Consider the following 24,443-nt stretch of genomic DNA (forward strand, 5'->3'; position numbering starts at 1 on the left):
AGAATATAAAGGGAAATGGAGAAGCCAGAGAACTCATATGCACGACCCATGGGCATTTCCTAAGGGGGGAATTGCTACAAGAAGGGGGTATAGGACAGAAGCGGGCAAAAGGGAAAAGTTTGGGATAACTGTAATAACATAATCAATAAAATAGGCTTAAAAATAAAGAATACATTCATTTAGCAGAAAACCATGAAAATAATATTTGAAATTATTTTATTTATGAGAGGATGAATTCAGCCTATATACCATAATTTTTTGCACTATAAGACACAGCCATCTGTAAGACGCACCCAGATTTAGAGGACAAAAACAAGAAAAAAATATTCTGAACCAAATGGTATACTAAAATATTTAATAAAATATAACAGAATAACATTTCAACCATGTAAAGTGAACAGCAGTCAACAGCGGTATTTAGAACCATCATCACTGTCATTAACAAATGAGGTGAAACTTTAAGATTCAGCACTCTTCTAGTTTTCTGGGAACCCCAATAACTCATCATCGCTAGTGTCAGAATTTATGGGGGCCTTTAATAACAGGCATTGAGGGAGTTAAGAGGTATCACTAGTTCTAACAGTCACTGAGACTATCACTATTCTAGTTACAGGTTCTGGCGGGCTACCCCCAGTGCCTGTTACAGCTAGTGACGCCCCTTAATCCCCTCAGTGCCTGTGTTACTGCTAGAACAGTGACCCCACCATAACCCCCTTTATATACTACAAACTTCAGCATTCATGGCTGCTCACCCAGTTACTGCTGGCCTCCTCACACAGAAATCTGGTGTGCACTAGGAACAGTATGGCAGTAAACAAGACAGTTGTAGCATCTAACGGAGCCAGTAGCCAGCAGAGAACATGTCACTTCAGCTCCATCTATCTGCCTCTCGTGACTGGCAGAGCTTAAGACACAGTGATTGGTGACTGGAGGCTGTTCTACTGACACAGACCCCACCCAGTGTCAAAGACAATTGGCAGTTGCCACTGTGCCTCATACCTGTTATTAGCCTCAGCTGACTCCACAGGTCAGCGGTTGTAGCTGGGAGTGTCAGGTGGCTCTCTGCACTCTCCCAGGTCCTGGGTGCTGGGCAGAGGCAGAGGGCAACTGACCAGATGCCCTGAGATTCAGCAGTAAAGTGGGACATTTAAGCGTCCCCAGCGGTTTTGCGTGGGCCCACTGTTTCCTCTTCTAACAGCTGTCACCACTGCTGACAGGTCAGGTAATACACATCATGGTCTGTGATGCAATATTTGCTACATAAGACACACAGACATTTCCCCCCACTTTTGTGGGAAAAAAAGTGCATGTTATGAAGTGAAAAATATGGTATTTAATTTTATAAGTTATGATTAACTTAAAAAGCACATATAAATCACTTCAGTAAATACTTAACTAAGTACAGAACATTGTATTTAGGTCATAAGATTGAATTAAACATTGGAAACTTATGGTGTTTTTGTTTCTCATTTTTTTCCATGTTTAGATTCTAAAAGGTAAAAGCAATTGTCTTATTCCATAAAAAGGTATAGTCTGTAAAGTCATAATGTGTTCAACAGCTAACATCATCCTCCCAAAAAAGGAATTATGAAAGGTTTTTAAAAATAACTCAATTTTTTTCCCTGAAGTACAAAGCATGCCATTTTTGCAATTCACTAACTTAGAAATAATTTGTGTGCTACCTCATTTCACCTTGATCCTTTGGTTCCAAAATATACTCATGACAAAGTTATGAGGAATAAAAATTATTAATAGAGAATACACTGTAATTAGATTTCATATGCAGCATTAAGTTCTCCATATAGTTTTATCAGATGGAAATCCCTAAAATAATGCAAATTTAAATTGCAAACTTAAATTCCCAATTCAGAGATGTGTTGCTTCTGCCATTTGTCCATTTGTAGCCTTTTCTCGCACACTCTCACTCTTGTTCATTTTCTCTCCAGTGAAGTTACTTAAAGGGTGTTTTTTTAATTCCCACTTGGAAATACTGTTTTTCATTTCTGGCAACTTCATGATGGTGCTGGAACTAGAGATCAGAATTTGAGCTTAATTATGCTATTATTTCTTGAAGGCTGTTAACAGAACTCGAACTTTTTCCACAGATTATTTTCCATGTGCCGTTTTAACATATATGTATAAACTTACCTCCAGCCCTGGCTGGTTTGGCTCAGTGGATTGAACGTCGGCCTGCGAGCTAAGTGTCGCTGGTTCGATCTTCCAGTCAGGGCACATCAGAGAAGGAAAACTCTGACTCCAAAAAAACCTCCGCTGCCTTGCGGCATACCTCTTCAGGGGAAAGGCTAAGGGAGTAAACCCCGACAGAAAATCCGGAGCCGGAGTCCCTAAGGCGGTTTGACGTTGTAGTCAACACCGGCAACTCCTGCGGCGCACCTGAAGCCAAGCTGTATTGACTCCGTCTTTCCCTTGGACCCTTCAGCTGCGAAGAGAGGGGGGGTCTGCTGCATGGGCAACAGCAGACCCTCCATATCACCCTGCCCAGGCTCTGTAGCTTCAGCTTCACTGGAGAGGACACTCCAGCTTCATCGCAAGATGTCGATCCAACACGGGAGGAGACAGATACCGTGTCACTCCCGAGTCGGACTGCACAGCCATTCTCGGCGGTGCAGATAGACTCTTAAGAAGCTACACCATTGTCTCTCAAGACGGACGGCTGCCGACGACGGATTTATTCATATACCCTTCTTAGCCTTTTTATTTTTTTTAGCATTATTGAGGTATACCTGACAGATAAAATTATAAGATATTTAAGATATTTAAATGCTATGATTGGATATTTCTGAGTGCACTTATTTAGTGCTTTTATTCTTTTATTCTAGCGTTAAGAGTTTACGAGGAAGATTAGGATGAATTTGGAACACTGAGATTACTCTGTTAATAAACATATTAAAAAGGTGTTTTTAAGTTCATAGATAATAGGTTTGAAAAGATGTATTAAACATGTTAAATCTACTTGAAGTGTTCTTTTGAAGAATCCAATAAATTTCTCCTAAGTTCTCATCAATAATATAAGAAACATTACATTTACAAGATAATCAAGACCCTTCAATAATTATTTCATCTTTCCAAGTAGTTTTTCCCAGACAGGAAACACAAAGATACCCAGAACCATTACCTATTATCATTGTGAGGCACCTATTTAAAGGTATATAGGACACTTCCAGTGTTTAATTTATATGGCTCTACTTGTGGTTGAGGACAGACCTAGCCTATGGGCCACTTTTTTACATGGGTAAGTCAATGGTTATAACAGTCAATTAAATCTCCATGAATAATAGATACCCACTTTTATTTATTTATTTATACTTGGACTGTAGAGAGCTTCTATCTCAAAGTTAATTAAATAACATTAGACCTGTCTCCTGCATTCTTAATCTGTAAATAGTAGATTTCTGTTTGTTTCCTCATTAGATCTATTTCATTCTGTACCATCCTTCCAATCAAACAAATTAAAAAACTTATTTTCTTGTGTCATATTTAGAGATTCTGTATCTGGATGTGTATCAGTTACTTTTCTTTGGTATTATAAAAAATAGTAAGAAGATGGTTTCACTTTTACTCTGCCAATATTTGGATTGCTGGATTTACAAGTACAGATCACATCAGTACTTGTGTAAGAAGAAAATTACAGCAGGTCAGTAAAACTGTCAGGGGAGGCTCTATTTAAGACAGTTGCAAGAAGAATCAGGCCTATTGCAATAGGATCCAACTATTTAAAAAAGAGTCTAGACAGTTGCAATATAAAGGAGAAATAGAACTCAACTCTGCTGAAACGAAAGTTGGGGCGGTTTTTAAATACTGGAGTGAGCTAGTGCAAAAGTACTGGAGAATTTTACATAGAAGAATAATCAGTGTGAATAGGCCATTTTTGTTTTCTAATAGTTGCCTATAAAAGTTGAGTTCCTACACTCCCACAGAGACTGAGAATAAGGAGTGCTGTCTCCTTTGATCACTATATTTCAAAGGGATAACTCCCAGGTCCTTGAGAAAGACATTCCTGGGTTGTAGAAATGTTACAGTTCAAATGACAGAGACAAGATTTATAATTGCAAGTTTTCTAAAGTAAATGTTCTAAGAAAAGGTTGGAGAGGAGTCTGTAGTCCAGAAAAATCCCTCATTATTTTAAATCCCTGTAATGCTGAGGAGGATGTTAAGGCTCTGTTGGCCATCAGGAGTACAATTTAGAGCTGTTTAGAAATAGTGATTGTGGGTAATATTACTGGGAGTACGGAAGGAAAAATGTAGTGTTATAAATACATGTTTGTTTTTGAGTAAAATGTGATTCTTTGGCAACTAAAAAAAAAAAACAAAACACTACTGTGAATATGACAGCAAGGCAGTCAGTGAGAATTATGTCTGTTAGAATACCTTTTTCAGTTGAGTTCAGAGCCATTATCAGTTGCTCTAGAAATTTAAGTTTCAAGTCCTTTGTGGGAATTCCTGGATTTATCTTTCCCTTTGATAGCTATATGGGTTAGCCTTCCAAATATAAGTTCAAAGGGAAAAATATAATGCGAGTTCTAATTTTTAACAAGATTAGCAATAGAGCTATAGGCTATTTTAATCTAGTATATTGCTAAGTCTTAGCAAATGAGTTTGATCCAATTTATAGAAATCTGCAAACATTTGCATAATTACTGGATGATGATGGAAATAAGATGGCTTCCTCTCTCTGATTCATTATGCTCTAGTATCCCCAGAATAGAAAACATGTGAAGTAAGAGAGGCATTACCTTACCACAGTCTGAGCTTTGCCATCTGAAGAGGGAAAGACTTCAGATCATCCAGACATCGTATACACCACAGCTAGACAAACTCTCTTACAATCTATAGGCATTGATTCAATGAAATCCAAAAGCCACCAAGTCTCCAGTAAAGTTGGTTGGGGAAGACTGCCTACGTATACATGTACCTAGGTGTGTCCTGGAAAGAATTCTGCTGACAAGGTGCACATATCTTTAATATGCTTTGAATAACTTCATCTTTTAGATACATGGAGTCTGGTACCTTTAATATCTCTCTTTTACTTAGATGATTATGTTGATGGCACAATATTATTAACTAAGAAATAAGGAATGCAACATAGCAATGATTTTGTTGGGTTATCCCATAATTTAGTAAAGTTTATTTTAGCTTCCCTTTCAACTTTCTTTTGCAAAGTGTATTTTTGGAAAATAACAAAAATTGCTTGTCATATTAAATGCAAGGTTTCTAAGTTTGAAATCTGCCACATTGAATAGTAGCTTCTACAGCTCCACCAGCAAAATCATTGCCTTGGGATGTTTTCCTGTGAGCTCTACAATGGAGTGCTGGTCTGAGCAGGCAGATGTGCAGCCTCTCACACATCAGCTGCCAATTTTCTGTGAGATATTCTATTTCCCCTCAAAGTAAAGAATCTTGTATTTTTCCAAGTTTCCTCTGTTTCATGACAGACATCAAACGCATTGTACCTCCATGTTTCAATCTCTGGTTATTGCTAGTGGCTAGGCTGCTTTTCGATCTTTGCAAGAATTGCAACTCTCGTCACTACTATTGTCTAGGCTGTTGTGCCAGTTTAGTTCTAGGAACAATATAAGTTTCCAAAATTGAGTAAGAAGTCACTATAGCATACAAAGCTTTAAGTTAGCCACTCTCATCCTGAGTCCATGACCCATCAGCAAACACTATTAAATCAGCATTATGAACAAGAATATCAGATAAATTATATGAGGGCCTACTGTCTTATCCTATTACTATTGTACAGTCATGACCATCTATTTGATCAGGATCTGGTAAAAGACTAACAAGAAGTAGGAGAGTTAATCTCCCAAGCACAGAATTGAAAGTGAATAATAATGCTTGCTCATAACTAGTCTGATGGCATGCTCACATAGTCTGGAATCTTACGCACTTGTAAGATAGCTGTCACAACACGTCGGGCATGCAAATAAGTCAAGTGACTGAAGGTAAGGGTTTCATTCTTCTTAAAGGCAGTCTGCCGCTGTCACAGCATCCCAGTATCCACAGTGTCAGAGCCTCCAGAGGAATTGCAAAATACATCATTGATGTGTGGCCTAATACCAGCTTGGGAACTTAAAATCCCCCAAAATAACACCTTTATTTTCATGACAAAGCAAGTAGAAATGCTTTACAAAATTTGGAATCCCTCAAACTGAGACTATAGTCAATTTTTCGTCCCAAGCCTCTTCAGAATGTATAGACTTAATCCGAAGATCTGAGAAATCATCATGCAATGGCTCCATCAGAACTTTTTCCCACACTGCAAAAGCTGGAATCCATTGTCTACAATATCCTGCCAGTCATCGAAATTGTCTAAGTTGTTATTTTATAATAGGGCATTTTGTCTGCAAAATGGGCCAACTCTTTTAGGGCCTCAACAACAAATGCTCTAAATATTTGACCTCAGTTTAGTAATAATGCTATTTATCTAATTAAGTGTTACATTCTGTGAAGGGCGGATTGTAACAAGGACAAGGCATCAGGTTTTCTTTTCTCTTTAGTGTCTGACTCTACCAGCAAACCATCTCTATAATGAATACTTACAGATCCTTCTTGTAGTATAACCTCCTCTAAGTTTTATTCTTGTAAATGACTAGAAAAATATGGGAGCGTACTGAAAGTCTTGAGGAACCTTTTGCCATAACTATTGGACTCTTTATAAGTAAATGCAAGGGGAAATTTAGACTTGTCCATTAGAGGAACAGTAAACAAAACCAACAAAAGCAGAGCATAGGTCAATTGTAGAAAAAACTTTACAGAGGGTAGTATCAAATTTATAATAGTCCAGTGTTAGGAACTAGTCCAGGTGTTACTGGAACAATTAGTTTATTTCCTTCTTCAAGGTCTTGTATAAAGGTCAACCTTCCTCATCAAATTCACCTTCCTTCTTTACTGAATGTTTGGCAGTATGGGTATTACAGAGTGAGTGCCCTTTTATAATTACTCCTTCTTTTTCTAGTTCTTTTTACAACTGCTTTTAGTTCTTCTAATTCAGCTCTTGACAAAGGGTATTGTTTGACACATGGCTATGGCTTATGCTTTTGGTAAACCATTTCTATTGATTCTACATCTCTGTTGAAACCACTATTATATCTTATTCCTGGGGCCCAAAGTGATGCATTGATTTGATTCTGATCAAGGGTGCTTGTCCAGAACCATGCAAGACTGCTACTCTCTACTGTATCCCTTTCCTTTCAATAAGCAAATCAGATGCTTTTTTTCTCCCCTGGGGCAATCCCCACACTCTCCATATGGAGTACACGATATGGTAGTCTTCGTTGCACAGGAGGTCTTTCCACAATAGGCTCACATGAGAGGTAAGAGAAACAGAATATGTTGTTCATTCGCAGGCTTCACTTGGGAATCACAGAAGAAATAATAAAAAACCCACAAGTATAAAACTTATTCAAAATACCAACAACCGATCAGATAAAAACTGATGAATTTCTCGGCAAATTTCAGACTAAGTAGCACCAGAATCTGCCAGAAAAAGTGAGGATATTTTAACCTGAGAGAAAGTAACTGAAACACACATTTTACCAGTTCCTACCTCTGAGATTCTCTCAGTCAGTTGTAAACCATTTGTTAATTATGCCTTAGCTTTCTGGGCTTTCCTGATTCCCTTTTTCTGTAACGTCTGCATCATCTAGAATCTGTTCTCCTCAATCCCTGATCCAATGCCTTAGCTTCTCATAATACTAAAGCTTACTGTTCTGCTTCTTTCCAAGATTGGCCAGAATGGAGGTTTTTTCCTTTAGTAAATACTTTTTAACTGAACAGTCAACACAGCAGTTTTTAACTTCTTTTTCTTCTCCATAGTTTTAGATTGTCTCAAAACTAAGTAACTGCTTGCTAAGATTTGAGTAAGTCTGTCCTTGTCATTCTGCCACCTTTTTCTTCATTTAAGCTCAGCTAGTCAGAAAGGTAAAGGTGGATAGGACCAAAGGATGATTTTGATCTGCCCTTGGATCCATGCCAGTGAACTTTGGGACTGTCCCAACAAATTGCTGATGGGAATAATGGGGTCGTCACCTCCTTTGGAATCTAACACTGCCGTTTCTTCCAGCTCACCTTTAGAGGAAAGGGTCTGAGTCATCTCTTTCCATGGGTCTCCCGAGCCCTTAGTTCTACAGTTGTGTGTGTGGGGGGTGAATATTTGGCTAGTCTTGGATGTTGTGGGTCATTTTCTCACCCCCAATACGTTTGTGACATCAAGTGAGTAAAGTCTGCTAGTTACATAATTTCACACAATAGTCTGGGCACCTGCAGAAGCGTGGGAGTCTGAATCTGCGAAGGATGTCTGCAAACTTCTGGGAACCGCAGAAAGCTTTCATATGAATAAAAACAGCCGGCGGCAATGCTGGGTTTATTCTCAATGGCATCGGTATCTCTGGAGATCAAATAAGCAAAGCTGGTTTCCCTCACATTTTAACAAGAAAAAAAGTGCACTTACATGAATTTTTGGCTCTTTTCTCATGTTGATATATGCATCAACATAAAAAAATTTTTTTAAAGCTTTGCCTTTTTTCCAAGTAATGAGGGAAACTGATGTTGTCTTCATATAGGGATCTGTCTTTTCCACAAGTTCTCAGCTATCAGTGTGTAATCTCTGCTTTCCTAGATACATGATGCGTAGAGACAGAATCTGCGCTGAGGGGCAGAGTGAGCTCAGGGCTAGGATACAAGGCACAGAAGCACATGTCCTCGAACAAGGCAGGTCATTCATTCCCAGCTGAAGGAGCTGTGTCCTTATCCTTCTTTGAAGAGAAATCCACTAACAAATGGAACCATGTATCTAAAACGTCATCACTTTCCTCTTGCCAGGATATATATGAGCCTAGAAAGGATAAAGAGGAGTAGGGGGAACAGAGGGCGTAGAAATAGCAAAGAAAGGAATAAAAGGTTTCTGTGAAAGGGAAAGTACGTTTAATTCCCATATTCCCTCTTCCATTCTTCTCTTTCTTACCGGCCATCTAAGTCCTTCTTAACTTTCCTCTTAGAATGATATCCATCCAATAAATACCAGTGATTGTTTGCTTAGAATGAGGCCCTCCTAAAACACTCACATACCCTGAAAGACTGTGTTCTCACATGCATTCCAAAGGCGACAGAGGGTGTAGCTAGCTGTTTAAGAGAAAGAACTGCCTGGGATATTCCTGGCTTTTCATAGTTTTCCTCCTTCAACTCTAGTCATGATCCGGATGCAACTTTAGAGCCCAGTTTACCCGTGCTTACTCAGTCGTAAAATCCTCACTTCGGAGAGGGTGATTCATCCAGCTAGTACTCCAAAAGAGCAGACAGAGCACTGGAAGAGAGACGTCATCTAACCCAGGGCCTCTTGCATGGCTGGTTTGTGGCCACAAGCCCCTCCGCTGGTCCACACCATTCAGGCACTGCCGCCGGGGTCCCAGCCTCATCACCAAATTGCTGGGCAAATGCAATTCAAAATGAAATCTCCTGCCAGCCCAGAGAACTTCCTCCACCAAATGTAGAAAAGACTGAAATGGTTTTAGTATTCAATAAGCTTTCAACCAGACCATGATATGCATCACAGGCAACCTGTTAAGGAGATTGCTGAGAGAAAGAAATCTCACGTTTTTATACAGTCAGGCAGGTACCGTCCATTGCATATATGTTCATTGTTCCTATCGAAAGGAGAAATACAGCTTCTATTTTTATGACAAGCAGGAAGTTACATGACAGAGCTATGTGGCTAAACTTAAATGCCCACCGAAAGAGGGAGACAGGGTGCCATCCTCCTGGATGGCCACATTTCAAAGAGGGTTCTGAGGCTTCCAAGAAAAACATTCATGACATGCAAAATTGCCAAGACGCTCATTTAGCTGAAACGATTTCCAGACATTTGAAAGTAACAGACAGCATTTACAATTTCAAGTTTTCTAAAGGAAATGCTAAGTAAAGGTGGAATTTGTCTTTCTAGAGTCAGGAAAATTTTTATTTTATTTATTATTTTTTAGGTTTGTGCTATATTTACTTTTACACCACAAATGAATGGTGAACTGGGCAGAATTGCAGCCAACTTGAGAATAAGTTAGCAAGGGAACAATTTAGACTATATGCATTAGTTGTTCTTTATGAACTGACAAAATTACCATGCTAGAGGCTTTGTCTGGTAACATTTCTGACTGAAATGGATAGAAGATATATAATAAAGATAAATAACTAAATCTTCACTTGTACACATCTTTTATTATCTTCTGTGAGATGGATTGTTGGCATATTTGATATAATATATCTAATTCACAATCTATGGTTTCAAGCTCTCATGCTCATTTCATAATAGATTTATTTTACTTTATGTCATCTCTGACTTGAGGTCTTACTCTTGCCCACAAACCTGTTTTGCGACTGTAGCTCAAAAGACTAGTATGGATTAACCAACCACTTTGAAAATTAAAAGTTCACATGCCACGAGGTTTTAATTGCAGGGTGTTTTCAAATGGTAGTGTGGGTGTAGATATATACATATAGATACACACATATATGACAAAGGAGAGTTATATGTGTGTAGCTTTTATATTATAATAATTTTTAATTTCCTTTGGGAGTAAGAAATAACTATAATCTAAAATTTTGTAGTATCTTATAGGGTCTTTATATCATAACATTCATGATTTTGCTCAATCATGCATACTCCCATAATTAAATCATGATATTTAACTTTCCTTGTGATAGATTCACATACATTCTGTAACATTGGGCACTGTGTTATAGCTATATTGCTCATGCGGTCCACGGATGATATTTTACAATTTTGTTGGCTGACATTTTGCTGCCATGGTCACTTCAAGGATACGTTCTTCCATGCTGCCCTCTCCTGGTCTAATTATAGTATAGCCTCCATCCAAGAGACTAATGCTCTTGGGAAACCCCTTTTATTATGAAGGGAAACTTTATGTAAAATTATTATTATTGTTTTTTGATCCCTGTATATGTTCTTATCATCAATACTTAGGTGATTTATTATGCAGAAAACTAGTGGATACACATAAACTGGTCATGTATACATTGCTTTTGTAAATGAAAATTTTATATTCTGATGTACATTGTTGGTTTATTGTGACTTGGTTATGATCAATATCACCAAAGCCAGATATCCTCTGGTAAACCAATGAAAAACTAGTTTCAAAACTGGTTTAAAACACAAGCTGAGAACAAGCTGCTTGATGGTGATAGGATATCTCATTTCAAAGACCCTCATGGAAAGAAGAAATAAAAGGAAGTTACAGTTAACTGAGATGATAATGAAAAAAAAAAGAAAAGAAAAGAAAAGAGCACTGAATGTTTAACAGCGGTGGAACAGACATGGGCAAATTACAAGGTTTGAGAAATCTTACAAAGTTATTAAATGAAAAACCCATTAAAAAATAAGTTTCTATTATTTTGCCAACATAACAATCAAACATCATTTCTAGTATCAGCCGAGAGTGGCTAGTTCCCTGAATCTTCCTATTTGCTTACACAAGTAATTTAGTTTTCTGACTCAAGCCTTTGAAAGTGACTCTTTCAAACAGGAAATGCAATTATGTTCCCTCATCTTAAGTGGTTCATTGTATTTCTAAGAGTAGTGTGACTAAAAAAAGACTATTTGAGCATGAAAAACAGGAAACTATTTAATGAATATTCTGTTAACCTTCTGTGTTAATGTCCTGTTCAAACTAATAATAGGTAGCATTTTGAAGAGTCCTCAAAGTTTTGAGAACGGCATCAAGTACTTGCTGTTACTATATATTTCATCATGATCAAATAGCCATCTTCCAGCTAAAGCGAAAAACCCAGAGATGATAAGTAACATCTCCGAAGTTCCACAGGTGGCGGGGTAGTAGAGAGGCAACTGAAATCTAATTGGTCCAACTCTAAAGCCTGCATGTTACCTTCCATCACAAGGCACTGCCTTTTCCCAAATGCAAACGTGAGTGATGGGAATGGGTAGTAAACTCCAAAGAAAGGCACCCACTTGCTACTATGTACTATTTTTGGCTCCAAGGGTTTCACAGAGCAGAGAGTTTTCCTGGACTTTAGCCAACTGTTAACTGAAAAAATTATGTCTGGATGATTTTTTGACAGCCCATCAGTAATTCTGGCATCTCTATACCAGCAGAACATCCTTGTGATCAAACTTTTACCAAGAATAAAGTGCATTTACAAATGAATAAAAAGATATAAATTCACTCATCTGGAATTTAACCAAAATTAAGTTTGCTCTAAATTCTCTAGCAAAAATATTCAAAGGATTAAGCATATCACACTTTACACACACACACAAAAATCACCAAACACAGCATTCAAAAGAATTCACTAACAACTAAGCAATTAACCACCCTGCAAACACAACTACCAATCAACTTTAACAAACATTTAAATTCATACGCTTCCACTGTTTTTCTTTTCTTTTTCACTTGTAGTGTTTTTAACTGTTCGATCTGTAACACAGAAGGCTGAGCTGTAGTAAAAATCAGTTGCTTTCCTGGGAGCAATCCTGAGACACAATGAAAGTTTTACCTCTGGCCTGTCTCTAATGTAACTAATTTGCTGCAGGGTAACTTCATATCTACCACTGGGCCTGAGTTTTAACTTTCTGAGCTGGGGGAAGTTGCCTGTGGGACAATGCTAGAACAATTGGAGAACCAGACTTGCCCAGAGTTATTAAAATGAACTTCTGTCCATCTGGTTTAAGGGTCTGATCACCAAGTTTAAGATGTTCGTGAAACTTTGCTTAAAATAACCTGATGTGCAGATATAGTCCCAGAAGTCTTAGCACCGCGTTGCTGAAGGCCACTTGGAAATGCTGGTTGCATTGTGTTAGAATCGCCTTTAATAATTGTGGTATTCACTGCAACATGGTTAGTGTTGTTACTCAACACTGTGATAGGTTCCATGGAAATGGATGTGGCTGTAGAGTCACCAGTAGAATTTACGTTTCTAGTTTCTCCCAGTTCTGTCTCCATGGGCTTTGGGGGTGAAACAATAACAGCCTCAACACTGTTATCATCCACTGAAGTTATACCAGTGTCCATTATTTCCTCTGGAAGCCAACTTTTCGCCAGAATCGTTCTCCTGCTAGAAAGTTGATCAGGCGCTTGCCTGCATGACAGTTCCATAGGATCAGGCTTCAACGAGTGTCATTTACCACCCAGCCTAATTGCCGTCTCTATATTCAGCCTGCTATATAAATTTAAACTTTTATTTTCCCACCGCCGCCAGTCGCGTCCACTCGCCCTCCACCTGGTGTCTCCGTTGCATGGCTGAGCTAAGTCCTGGCCTGCTCCCTTCCCATGGACCTCGGCGGGCATGAGGACATTTGGCCATGGGGTTCACAAGGAAAAAGGACATACATGGAGCTACCATACAAAGGGGTGTTGGAGGAACAGGTCAGAGGGGGGCAGCAGAGGAAGAAGGCGCTGGTTCAAAATGACACAACCGCAAAAACAAAATCCAGAAACCAAAAGCTGACACACCTGGCTTCTCAGGCCTCTCCGTGTGTGTGTCCACATTCCAGGGAGCCCTTCCTCCAGACCTCCAGGCAGTGGGGCAGTGGGTGCTGCCTGGTGACAGCTGCCCTCCCGGGTGTGGATGGGAAGGGACTGTTAGGTGCTCATGTAATTTTCCAGCTATCCTTGTGGTTATAGCAATGAAGTAGGTTACATTGTAATTTCTTAATTTAAAAATCTGTATTTTTTAAAGGTAGTTAAGAATTCCCTATCTACATGTATTTCACTCATCAGAAAATCCATTTTTTCTGTTTCTAATCTTGATATCTGTTTTCCCCCAAGATCTTATTTAATTATTTCCTGTTCTCCTTTATATGGCCTTTGGCTTTGTTTCAAGTGTATGACTGCAGCATTTTTAATAACAGAGGAAACATGAAGTAATTCCCCTTGTTAGGGTTATAAAATTGAGCATCACTGAATGAGATCATTAATGCATAGATGTAGTGATGCTATATGAAATTAACAGCATGCTTCTTAAAATAAACATATTTGCAGTAGAACATACGTGACAGAGCTAGCCTAACGTCAGTATTGCCAAGGGTTATATTATGGTGCTTGGCATTTTATTGTTTTGCACAGTGCTTAAATATTTTTTACAATGTTTCTTGAGAGCAGAGTTCTGTGAAACTTGAAAGCTTAAAATGAAGTACATTCCTGGTGTTATTTATTTGTTTTTTAAGTTTAAAGATTTTTATAGATTTTTTTTTCAGTTCAAAAAGAAGTATACAATTCTCTGATGATATAAAATTGTGTATGTGGCCTCAGGAACAGGACAGATCTAACCTGGTTAAAGATACTAGTGGTGCTTGTTTATACTGCACCTTGATCACTCAATTGCATTGTTTGTTCTGTTACATCAATGCGTAGTTTTGTAAATTTATCTGACAGATGCTTTTTTCTAACCAACAATGTCTTTCCCACAACTTGCCTCCAGAGGGTGTTTTAATAACTCATTTCTGTCTCCTTTGACCATCTCTTTTTAGGCTTACCGGAAGCTTTGTGCCAGACTTGATAGTGAGCATGAGTAGCCAGATGTGGCTGCACCTTCAAACAGATGAAAGTGTTGGATCTGTTGGCTTCAAGGTTAACTACAAAGGTAATGATGGATTGCCACTATGCAAAATATGTTATCTTAATACCACCAGGGGGTACTTTTAAACTCTAGTTTAATTGCATCCACAAAATAAGTTTTCCAGAACACAAGCAAGAATGTCTTTTAAAATGCTTTCCTTTTTACATTACCTACAAATGTTTATTTCACTTTTTTTACATAAAATAGTTATTTTTCACATGTCTGTTATGCATACATCATGTCTCCCCTAGTCCACAACACTACTCCTATGCTTTAGTTACTCTAGACTCCTAGCCTTTCCCAGAATAGACAATGCAGATTTGTACACTTTATACAGTTTCTCTGGCAAAAACAAACAAACTATAGTAATTATTATTATTAAATACTTAAATAACAAGTAAAAAGCTTACTTTCTCAAAGAATTTCAGGTACTTAAAAAATATATTACCGACTCTCATCTCAAATACATAGCTTTAATGTTTAGATTATTAACTCCTATATAACTCATAGACCACAGATGTGTGAAATTGATACCACCCATCCCAGTGTTGGTAGTGAAAAATTGATGATTAATTACATGTGTATAACAAAATCTTTTGTTCTAGTTCCATTTATAAGAGATAGACGCAAGCATTGTGAAATCATGAATATGCTTGACACACGATGAAATGATTAAGGTTAGAAACAATGGATGTATATATACAATGTACATATTAGAAATGCTAATTTGGAATTCTGATTGAAGAAATATGTAAATGTTAATAGAGTCCCTTAAAACTCATGCTTCAAGAGATGAAAATGTAAAATAGCCCACCAAAACATTATGTTGCTTGAATTAATTATTTCTATTGTGATAAAAATCATTATTCTCTAGCTTATCAATTAAACAATGGCTGGACCAAATTCTCTTACTTGCATAATAATAATTTTTAATCAGACTTTTCTTTTTCAAACATTGGCTTGTCATGATTTTGTATCCTAACACATGGAAATGAATGAATGATATTGTCAGGGAGACAGGACATATGCATTCTGTGTGTTTAACTTGTGACTAAATTCAGTATTATATTAATTTGAATAGTTCATGAAATGTATAAAAAAAATAAAAAAGTTAGCCTGATGATAATTTAAAATACACTTGTCCTTCATTTAAAAGCCACACCTATCCTTAGTGAATAAAACAATGTTACAGAATTTAAAGAATGGTCAGCTTATGTTGAAAGTATCTATATCTTGATTTCTCTTTTTTCTTATTTTTCCCCTTTAAATGGCTGATTGAACCAGGCATCCTTATATTCCTCTTGATTTTATTATTTTCCTTGCCCTATGAAGGTCACCTGTCAGAAAACGTAAAGTAATTTAAACCTTATAAACTATATTAATCATTAATGGCAACGCTTCAACAGAGAACACAGTTATTAAAACTCATGAACAGGTTGTAGCAGCAGGAGAATTCTCTTGATATTTACAAAGCTCTTCACCTCACTGCAGTTCAAGAGCTAGAAGTGTGTTGTAAAATAACACAAAAATTAGAGTTATTTTGTTTTCTTTCTGCTCAGTTTCCAACAAGACTAATTAAAAATATATATATTTCTTAAGGATCTGCTTATATGCCAACCACAGAATGAGTTGTTGAATGAATTAGAAGGAACATACAGATATTATCTCTCTCAGGAAGATCATAATATAGTGACAGAGAAAAATGTGCCCATCTATTGATATACAATGTCCACAAAGATGGGATATTTGAAACTAACCAAGGAGATTCTTAGTGAATAATGTTACTCTCCCTCCCTTCAATCTGCTCTCCTGCAATCTAACCTCCACACTGCTAATGGTGATCTCCCAGCAGCGAAGAGGTAATCATATTACCATTTTATTCTCTTTCTATTAATTTTCATGGTCTAGAATCCAAAACCTCCATAGATCTTATCTTTCAGCTTTCTTATCAATGTTTTTGTCTTTCTTCCTACAAGAAATTTTATCAAATTATTCATAATTTTCTGAACTGAGCAAGTTGTTTCACACATCTCCTCTGGACATTCAGAGAATTCTTCCTGAATCCCTATTCTAATTTTAATTTAACATTGCATTTCTCATCCTTCAAGACAAGTACGTGTTTCTCTCTGAAGTTTCCCATAATTCCACCTATTACAAAGGAGCAGTTCTGCTTTATAAAACCTTCCCTTCCATATATATGAGGGGGTACCCAAGAAAATGGAGTTTATTCATTAAAAATATTGTGTATTTATTTAAACTTCAGTCACCTTCAAAGTACTCTCCATTTGATGCAGTACACCCATTGCAACCTTTTTTCCATGGGTCACAACAGTCTTTGAACTTGTGAACTTTAATGCCTTTTAGTGTTTCTAACATTTTTTTGTTTCCCCTTTTCCACATTGGCGACACATTTCCCTTTGAGGACTTTTATCATCTGAGCAAACAAACAAAAAATCGTTCAGGGAAAGATTGGGTGAATAGGGAGGATGAGGCAGGGGGTTGTAGCCATTTGGGGTCAAAAACTGCTGAACAGTCAGAAAGGTGTGGGCAGGTACATTTATAAATCATCCCTCATTGAATGGGCAAACACGTTAAAAGAGTCTTCAAGAAAAATTCACTGATGCCGAACACAGCCTCTCATAACAACGGCAGCTGGTGCAATGAAACATATGGGTTCCTAGAACATTCACTGCCCCCCAGATGATAATTTACTTTTATTGGATCCCCCATCATATATTATATAACTTATAACTAGATGGCAATATGTCATATTTATCTCTATTTTTCCAATAGCAACCACCTTTTTTTCATTGTGATTAATGACTATTCAATAAAGCAGAACGAATGATTTAACCTATATAATATGATGTAATATAGGGTAAAATATATCCTTAAACTTTGTTTACCATGAATTCTTTTTTCCAACAAAACATCTTATTTTAGCATCCTTAAATGCAGAAAGTTGCTGAGCTCAAAGTTAAAGCAGGGTTCATTTTGATAAGTTTCAATTTTTGATGTGAAGATAGCTTCAGCAACTTTGCCTTCTAAAAATAATTTTCATAATCATCGTGCTCCCTGTTATGTAGTGTGTTGGTTCTAAATGGAACACCTGCTAAAATAGCTTTCCAGTTCTGATCTAAAGATAACTTCTTTTTTGTCACCTGTAGATTGTGTATGACATAGCATTAAATGTATATCTCCTATAAGTTAAACATATTACATATATATATATATATATATATATTCTTTTTTTAATTAAAGAAAATAAAAGTGGTGACTAAATGATGTTAATTTAGATTGAGCCCATGGCCTCTTGCTTTACAGGATGATGCCTAGCCAAATTACCCATACCAGTCAGGGCATTTTGTTTGTTTGTTTGTTTGTTTGTTTTAATGCACAGCTGATATCACAGCGGCCATAATACAATCCAATAAAGACAACTATGAACTACGAAAAGCATTGTACAAAAAAACTATATGAACTTTTTGGGCAACCCAATAAGTATTTCTATTTTCACAAAATTGTAGAAAATGCTATCTAAAATGTATAGTAACAGAAAGCAGATTATTGTTTTTGGCAATAATATATGGAGATATGAATTACCAAGCGAAACCTTTTGAGGGCGATAGATGTGTTCATTATCTTGACTCTAGTGATGTTTTCATTGGTGTACACACATATTAAAATTTGTCAAACTTTACTTTTTAAATGTGAGCAGCTCCTTGTTCAACAAGTATGCCTCAAGGAGACTGTAAACAAATTTTGGTGTTAACAATACCAAGTAATATTTTGAAATGAACATTAATCTAAGCTGTGTTATTTTTAATTTGTATTATGTTGAGGAAATATGAAAATATTATGAGAAAAAATGTTTTCACAATTTTTAAATGTAACTATGTTTCATTCAAAATGATTTTTAAGTATAAGAGAATAATACTTTCTTAGAATTTGTATTTTAGGTGCTGAAGTAGTTATACCTGTAGAATTTAAGTTTTTCTTTTTTCTTTTTCTTTTTTTGGTAGGTTAAATCTATTACAGATAAGAGTGTTATGATATTATAGAGCTTATTTCTCAGCAAGAATGAAGCGCTGACTATTGTATTTACTATTTCATTTTCCACTAAAACACTCAGGTTTATGCAAGGTTGTACAAGTAAAAATTCATTATAATACACCACTTACTTCTTAATCCTGGTAGTACATGCCTAAGAAAACCTAACATTTTCTTATGAGGAACTGATTCTTATTGAAACTAGAAAAAAAAAATTCTAGTTATATCAGCTTATTTCATATTGCTCCATTTATATGCTTTTTAGCTCTGTATTAGAATATTTCTCCAAAAGTCACCCTTTGTAGGATCTCCACATTAAGCCTTAGTATATCTGTGATTAGAGTCAGTTAAAAAATAAGTCTTTGCTACATATTTATATGACGGAGAAATGTTGTCATATGGCAAAAGAGTTAATTGTATGAACACTTCTTATATTTTTAGATAATACATTGAAACAGAGGTCCTGTATAATCCATCATTGCACCCCACAGTACGTCTTACAATTTATATGAATGGTCCAATAAATATATCAAACTTTCATCTGCTAAGGAACTCATTGAGATTGATATAAAACAAAATGGCTTCAATATTAAAGAATTTTTATATTATTAACAGCTAATTCTTAAATTTTTAATTTGAAAATTATGCTTTAAGGAATAAGACTAATAAAGAGTTAATAATAAAGATCTTTCAAGACTTTGTTTGAGATTCATGAATTCCCAAAAGTTTTCCACATATATCATAATTTTCTAGTGCTTTAAAATCAAATTAGTGTAATACAATGAAGTATGACATAGTTATATCATTGATTAAAAAATGTATTTGTTGATTTTTAGAGACAGAAAAAAAAGGACAGAGAGAAACATGAATCTGTTTTTCCATTTATTTATGCATTCATTTTTTTATTCTTGTGTGTGCCGTGACAGGGGATCAAACATGCAAGCTTGGCATATCAGGGCAACTCTCCAACAAATTTAGCGACCCAGTCAGCAATATATCATTTAACAAATATTTTCTTTCTCCATATGCTCCTCTTTAACTCAAGTGAATTAAATTTAACAAGATCACAGTTATCTATAGAACATGCTTAGATGATGATTTAATAATATCTTAAAAATACATTTTTTAATAAAAAATGTTTAGTTATTTGAAAATAAAACTGAAGAAGTTTCTAGTTTTCAGTAATTACATTACTTGTCATATCGTCGTCGGCAGCCGTCCGTCTCGAGAGACGATGGTGTAGCTTCTTAACAGTCTATCTGCACCGCCGAGAATGGCTGTGCAGTCCGACTCGGGAGTGACATGGTATCTGTCTCCTCCCGTGTTGAATCGACACCTTGTGATGACGCTGGAGTGTCCTCTCCAGTGAAGCTGAAGCTACAGAGCCTGGGCAGGGTAATATGGAGGGTCTGCTGTTGCCCATGCAGCAGACCCCCCCTCTCTTCGCAGCTGAAGGATCCAAGGGAAAGACGGAGTCAATACAGCTTGGGTTCAGGTGCGCCGCAGGAGTTGCCGGTGTTGACTACAACGTCAAACCGCCTTAGGGACTCCAGCTCCGGATTTTCTGTCGGGGTTTACTCCCTTAGCCTTTCCCCTGAAGAGGTATGCCGCAAGGCAGCGGAGGTTTTTTGGAGTCAGAGTTTTCCTTCTCTGATGTACCCTGACTGGAAGATCGAACCAGCGACACTTAGCTCGCAGGCCGACGCTCAATCCACTGAGCTAAACCAGCCAGGGCACTTGTCATATACTAACATAATATTAGCATATTACGGAGATATATTTCAATTTTTGTATAATTAAATTGAAGTCTAAATTTATTTATGTAAATAACTATACTCTTTGGGGGTGTGCTGTGTGCATCACTGACTAATTCAATATTGGCAGAAATGATGATTCCCTTATCTTTAGAAGCAGGAGGTTGAACTGAATAGTGTCTGTGGTTCCCTTGAGTTCTAATATTTTCTTACTAGATTTGAAAACTTAAATGTTGATATGTTTATTGTATTGTCTAATAATATTATACCCAATATTTATTCATTGTAGTAAACTGACACACCTTCAGTGGGACGTTCATTATATAACTTTCAAGATAAAAGTTTCCCTTAGAATTTACTGCAAGTTTCCCATTATTGTGTTTTTTGAAATATCACTTCTCTTCATATATTTTCATCTTCTTGATTGAAATCTTGCATTTTGTAAACATAGGTTTCTCTTTCCTAGAAAAATTACAGTCACTTGTATTTTACGTGGAATTTTCAGGAGTGTTTCATTCTGCCTCTCAGAATAAAGAGGGCTTTTAAGCATGACTTGTGAAAACTTTTATATTAGAGTAAGATTTACTCTTTTTTGTTCTTGCTTTGTATTAGCTAATAGGATTTTTTAATTTTTATTTTACAATGAGTATATAAAGTTTCTTCAGAAAACTACTGCTCCTAAAATATCCCATTTGGCTTTATGTCAGTCTACATTGAGAACTAAGGCTTTTGTTTCTATATGCACGAAATGAGAGTGAGAAGCTGTAGAATATTAGAAGTGATATCAGTTATGAGGTATTTATTGGGTTTCAGCTGTGTGCCAGGCGTTGTGAAGAGAATAGAGTGCAAAGCAAGAAGGGAGAGACTTAGTGACAGCCTTCAGTCTCGTGGGACAAAGACTGGCGTTCAAATTACCATGAATGCGTTAAGCACTGAGAATGAAAAACAGAATCTGCTTTTTGGAGACTAAAACACCTAAAGCAGGCTTCAAGGAAAGCTGTTCTGAGGAGGTGACCTTGAACTGAGGCTGAGCAGGAGTTACTGAAACTGGAAACTGGATGCATGTGAGCAAGTACAAATGCCATGTTCCATTTAGGGAGCTGGTAGTTCTCCAGGTTGTTTGACAGGAATGAAGAAAAGGAGGGGCTGGGGAATAGTCCTAGAAGAGCTGGAGAGATGGAAAGAAGTAGGTCATGCTTCGGCGTAGGAGCCATGTATAAATCTGTGATAGCTTAAAGAAGTCCATTTTACTCAATGGAAGCAAAAGATCACTTTGTCTGCTCCCAGGTAAGCAGTTTTCCCAATTTTCTCCGGAGGACAAGAACTAGTATTTATTAAAATAATGGAATCATAGAACACTGAAGATGGAAGAGACTTTTGAGGTAATCAAATCAAATGTACTTATTTCCTCTAAGATGAGGAAATTGAGGTCAAGAAAGATTATTTTTTCCATAGTCACTATAGGTGGTGCTACTTATTTTCTCTAAGATGGGGAAATTGAGATCAAGAAAGATTATTTTTCCCATAGTCACTATAGGTGGTGCCTGAGTCCAAAGTGCAACCATGATACATTGCTACTGAGAGGGTCACTTTCCATTGCGCTACATTGCTTCACACTTCATAGTTCTCTATGGATCCAAGTTATATACAGTTGCTTCATTGACAAATATATTTTTGTGGCTGTACAAATTGGTTGTCAAATAATTTATAATCATCACAACTTCTGATGAAAATGTTTTCCCCTTAACGCCAATAGTCCTTTAATCTTCAATGTTATATTGGTGATTACTCCTCATATTCAGTTAATTGGGGAAGATATTCTAAATAAAAATGTAGTATCAATGCAAATAGAAGTAACATTGGAAAATAAACTATTATTTCTTATTTGATGTAAACAGAAGGTAAGATGTGAGATATGTGAGGTATTTAGGTTTTTAGAATGTGATTTTTAATGGCAGAGGAGAACAGATTTTTTCTTCACTTGATTAAATAAAATCCCAATTTTATTTTTGCTTATCTCAACTGACAAAGACATCTTGATAGTTTTATTTCAAAATTTTAGAATAAGACCAATCCATGTACAAAGAGGTACTTATTTTTAGAAACAAATTGTTTTCTATATGTGGTATTATATCATTTAGTGGGCACAATGGCAACGATAACTACCAACAAACTCAGTAGTTGAAATAACAATTATTTATCTTTGCAAGTCTATGGATAGGCTGAAGGTGTGGTGATCTAGGCTGAATTTGGCTTTATGCATCATTTACTCCACTGGAACCAGTGGGCTAGACCAGATATGGTATATTCTTCACAATGGCAACGGTGCATATAACACAATTTCAACCATAAAGATACTGTAAAAGCTCAGCTTCTATCTTGTGTGCTGAATCCATTGGACAAATCAAGTCACATTGGCAAGCCCAAATAGAAGAGGTAGGGAAGTAGACTCTATGCCCTCAAAGTGGGGGAGGAGAGTGAGTACTTTTTTAAAAATCTAGTTTTTCACATGCGCTAATCCTTATATTAATGAAAACATTCCTTAAGCTAACACTGAGATCAGTATTTTAGATAGATAGGTGATAGATAGATTGATAGATAAATGTGTGTATCTGTGTGTGTGTGTGTGTTTGTATTTATATCTTTATATTCTATCCTCAGAAAGAAGACAGTCTAATATATAATTACATAGATGACATAGAACTGGGTTAGGAGGCAATTTCTGAAATGAAAAAGAAAGGATGAAGTACATATGGGAGTAAAGACTTCTTTCTGAAAAAAAAACAATTTAGTAACAGTAGGTCAAAGAGGCCTAGTAAGGAAGTACAGAGAAAGAGAGAAATGTTCATAATTGTCAAAACAGGCAGAATATTTTTTGGCAAGAAAATATATTTCAATGCTATTATGTATATCTTTTCTCATTGTAAATATCATGCATGCTTATATAATTTATATATTTAATTTTCATAATAGCTTCATTTGATGTAGAGCTCCAACAATAATACAAGGGATTGGGACACTTACAAAATTTAAATGAGGCTTTATATTGAAAGCAAGTAATGTTAAGTATTTTGGCAAAATATACCAAATAATTGTTGATCATCAGGGCAAACACAATAAAAATAAACTATTATAAGTGAGTGAATAAATAAATAACTTTTTATGATTGGCAGCTAATAAAATGACAAAGTGAAAATTAAAAAAAAAATTATCTAGAGCAGCAAAAGACTCAGAATAGCCAAACCAATACTGAAGTAGAACAATGAGGTGAGAGGACCAGCACTGCCTGACTTCAGGACTTACTGTAAAGCTACAGCCATTTTGTCAGTCTGGTATCGGTGAACATGAACAAAGAAATCAACAGCACAGAATAGAGAGATAAGAAACAGACCCATACATAAATAAAATCAACTAATCTGTGCAAAGGAACACATGCAATACAATGAAGGAAAGATAGTCTTCTTAACTAATGGTGCTGAAACAACTGGACTTCCACATACATAAAATAAATCAAGACATAGGCCTTTCACCCTTCACAAAAATTAACTCAAAATGAAGCATAGACCTAAATATATAATGCACAACTATGCAACTATTCCTATAAGGTAATATAGGGGAAATCCTGGATGACTTTGAATATAGTAATGACTTTTTATATATAAAACCAGAAGTACAATCCATGAAAAAAGAAATTGGTAAACTGGGCTTTATTAAAATTAAAATGTTCTGCTTTGCAAAAGACTGTAAAGAGAACGAGCAGACAAGCTACAGAATGGTAGAGAATCTATTTACAAAAGATATATCTGATGATGGACTATTATTCAAAATATACAAATAATTCTTAAAATTCAATAATAAATGAATTAACAAATCAATTAAAAATGGGTAAAATATATGAACAGACCCCTCACCAGGGAAGATTATATATATGGAAAATAAACATATGCCGTTAATGAACTGCAAATTATAACAGCAAGATACTCCTACACACATATCACAGTGGCCAGAATTCAAAACATGGACAACACCAAATGT

General features: G+C 36.3%; 1 protein-coding gene across 3 annotated transcripts in view; it reads left to right on the forward strand.

Annotated features, from left to right (window-relative positions):
- CSMD3 (CUB and Sushi multiple domains 3) overlaps positions 1 to 24,443 on the forward strand; it is a 908,638-nt gene that overhangs the window by 461,580 nt on the left and 422,615 nt on the right. For all 3 annotated transcript variants that reach the window (XM_090283433.1, XM_090283434.1, XM_090283435.1), the window contains one exon: positions 14,516 to 14,628. In XM_090283433.1, coding sequence (XP_090139559.1) covers positions 14,516 to 14,628 — 113 coding nt within the window. The remainder of the gene's footprint in view (positions 1 to 14,515; positions 14,629 to 24,443) is intronic.

The sequence above is a fragment of the Furipterus horrens genome, unplaced genomic scaffold (genome assembly GCF_987537825.1).
Source record: "Furipterus horrens unplaced genomic scaffold, mFurHor1.1.pri manual_scaffold_7, whole genome shotgun sequence".
In the NCBI taxonomy this organism is placed as follows: domain Eukaryota; kingdom Metazoa; phylum Chordata; class Mammalia; order Chiroptera; family Furipteridae; genus Furipterus; species Furipterus horrens.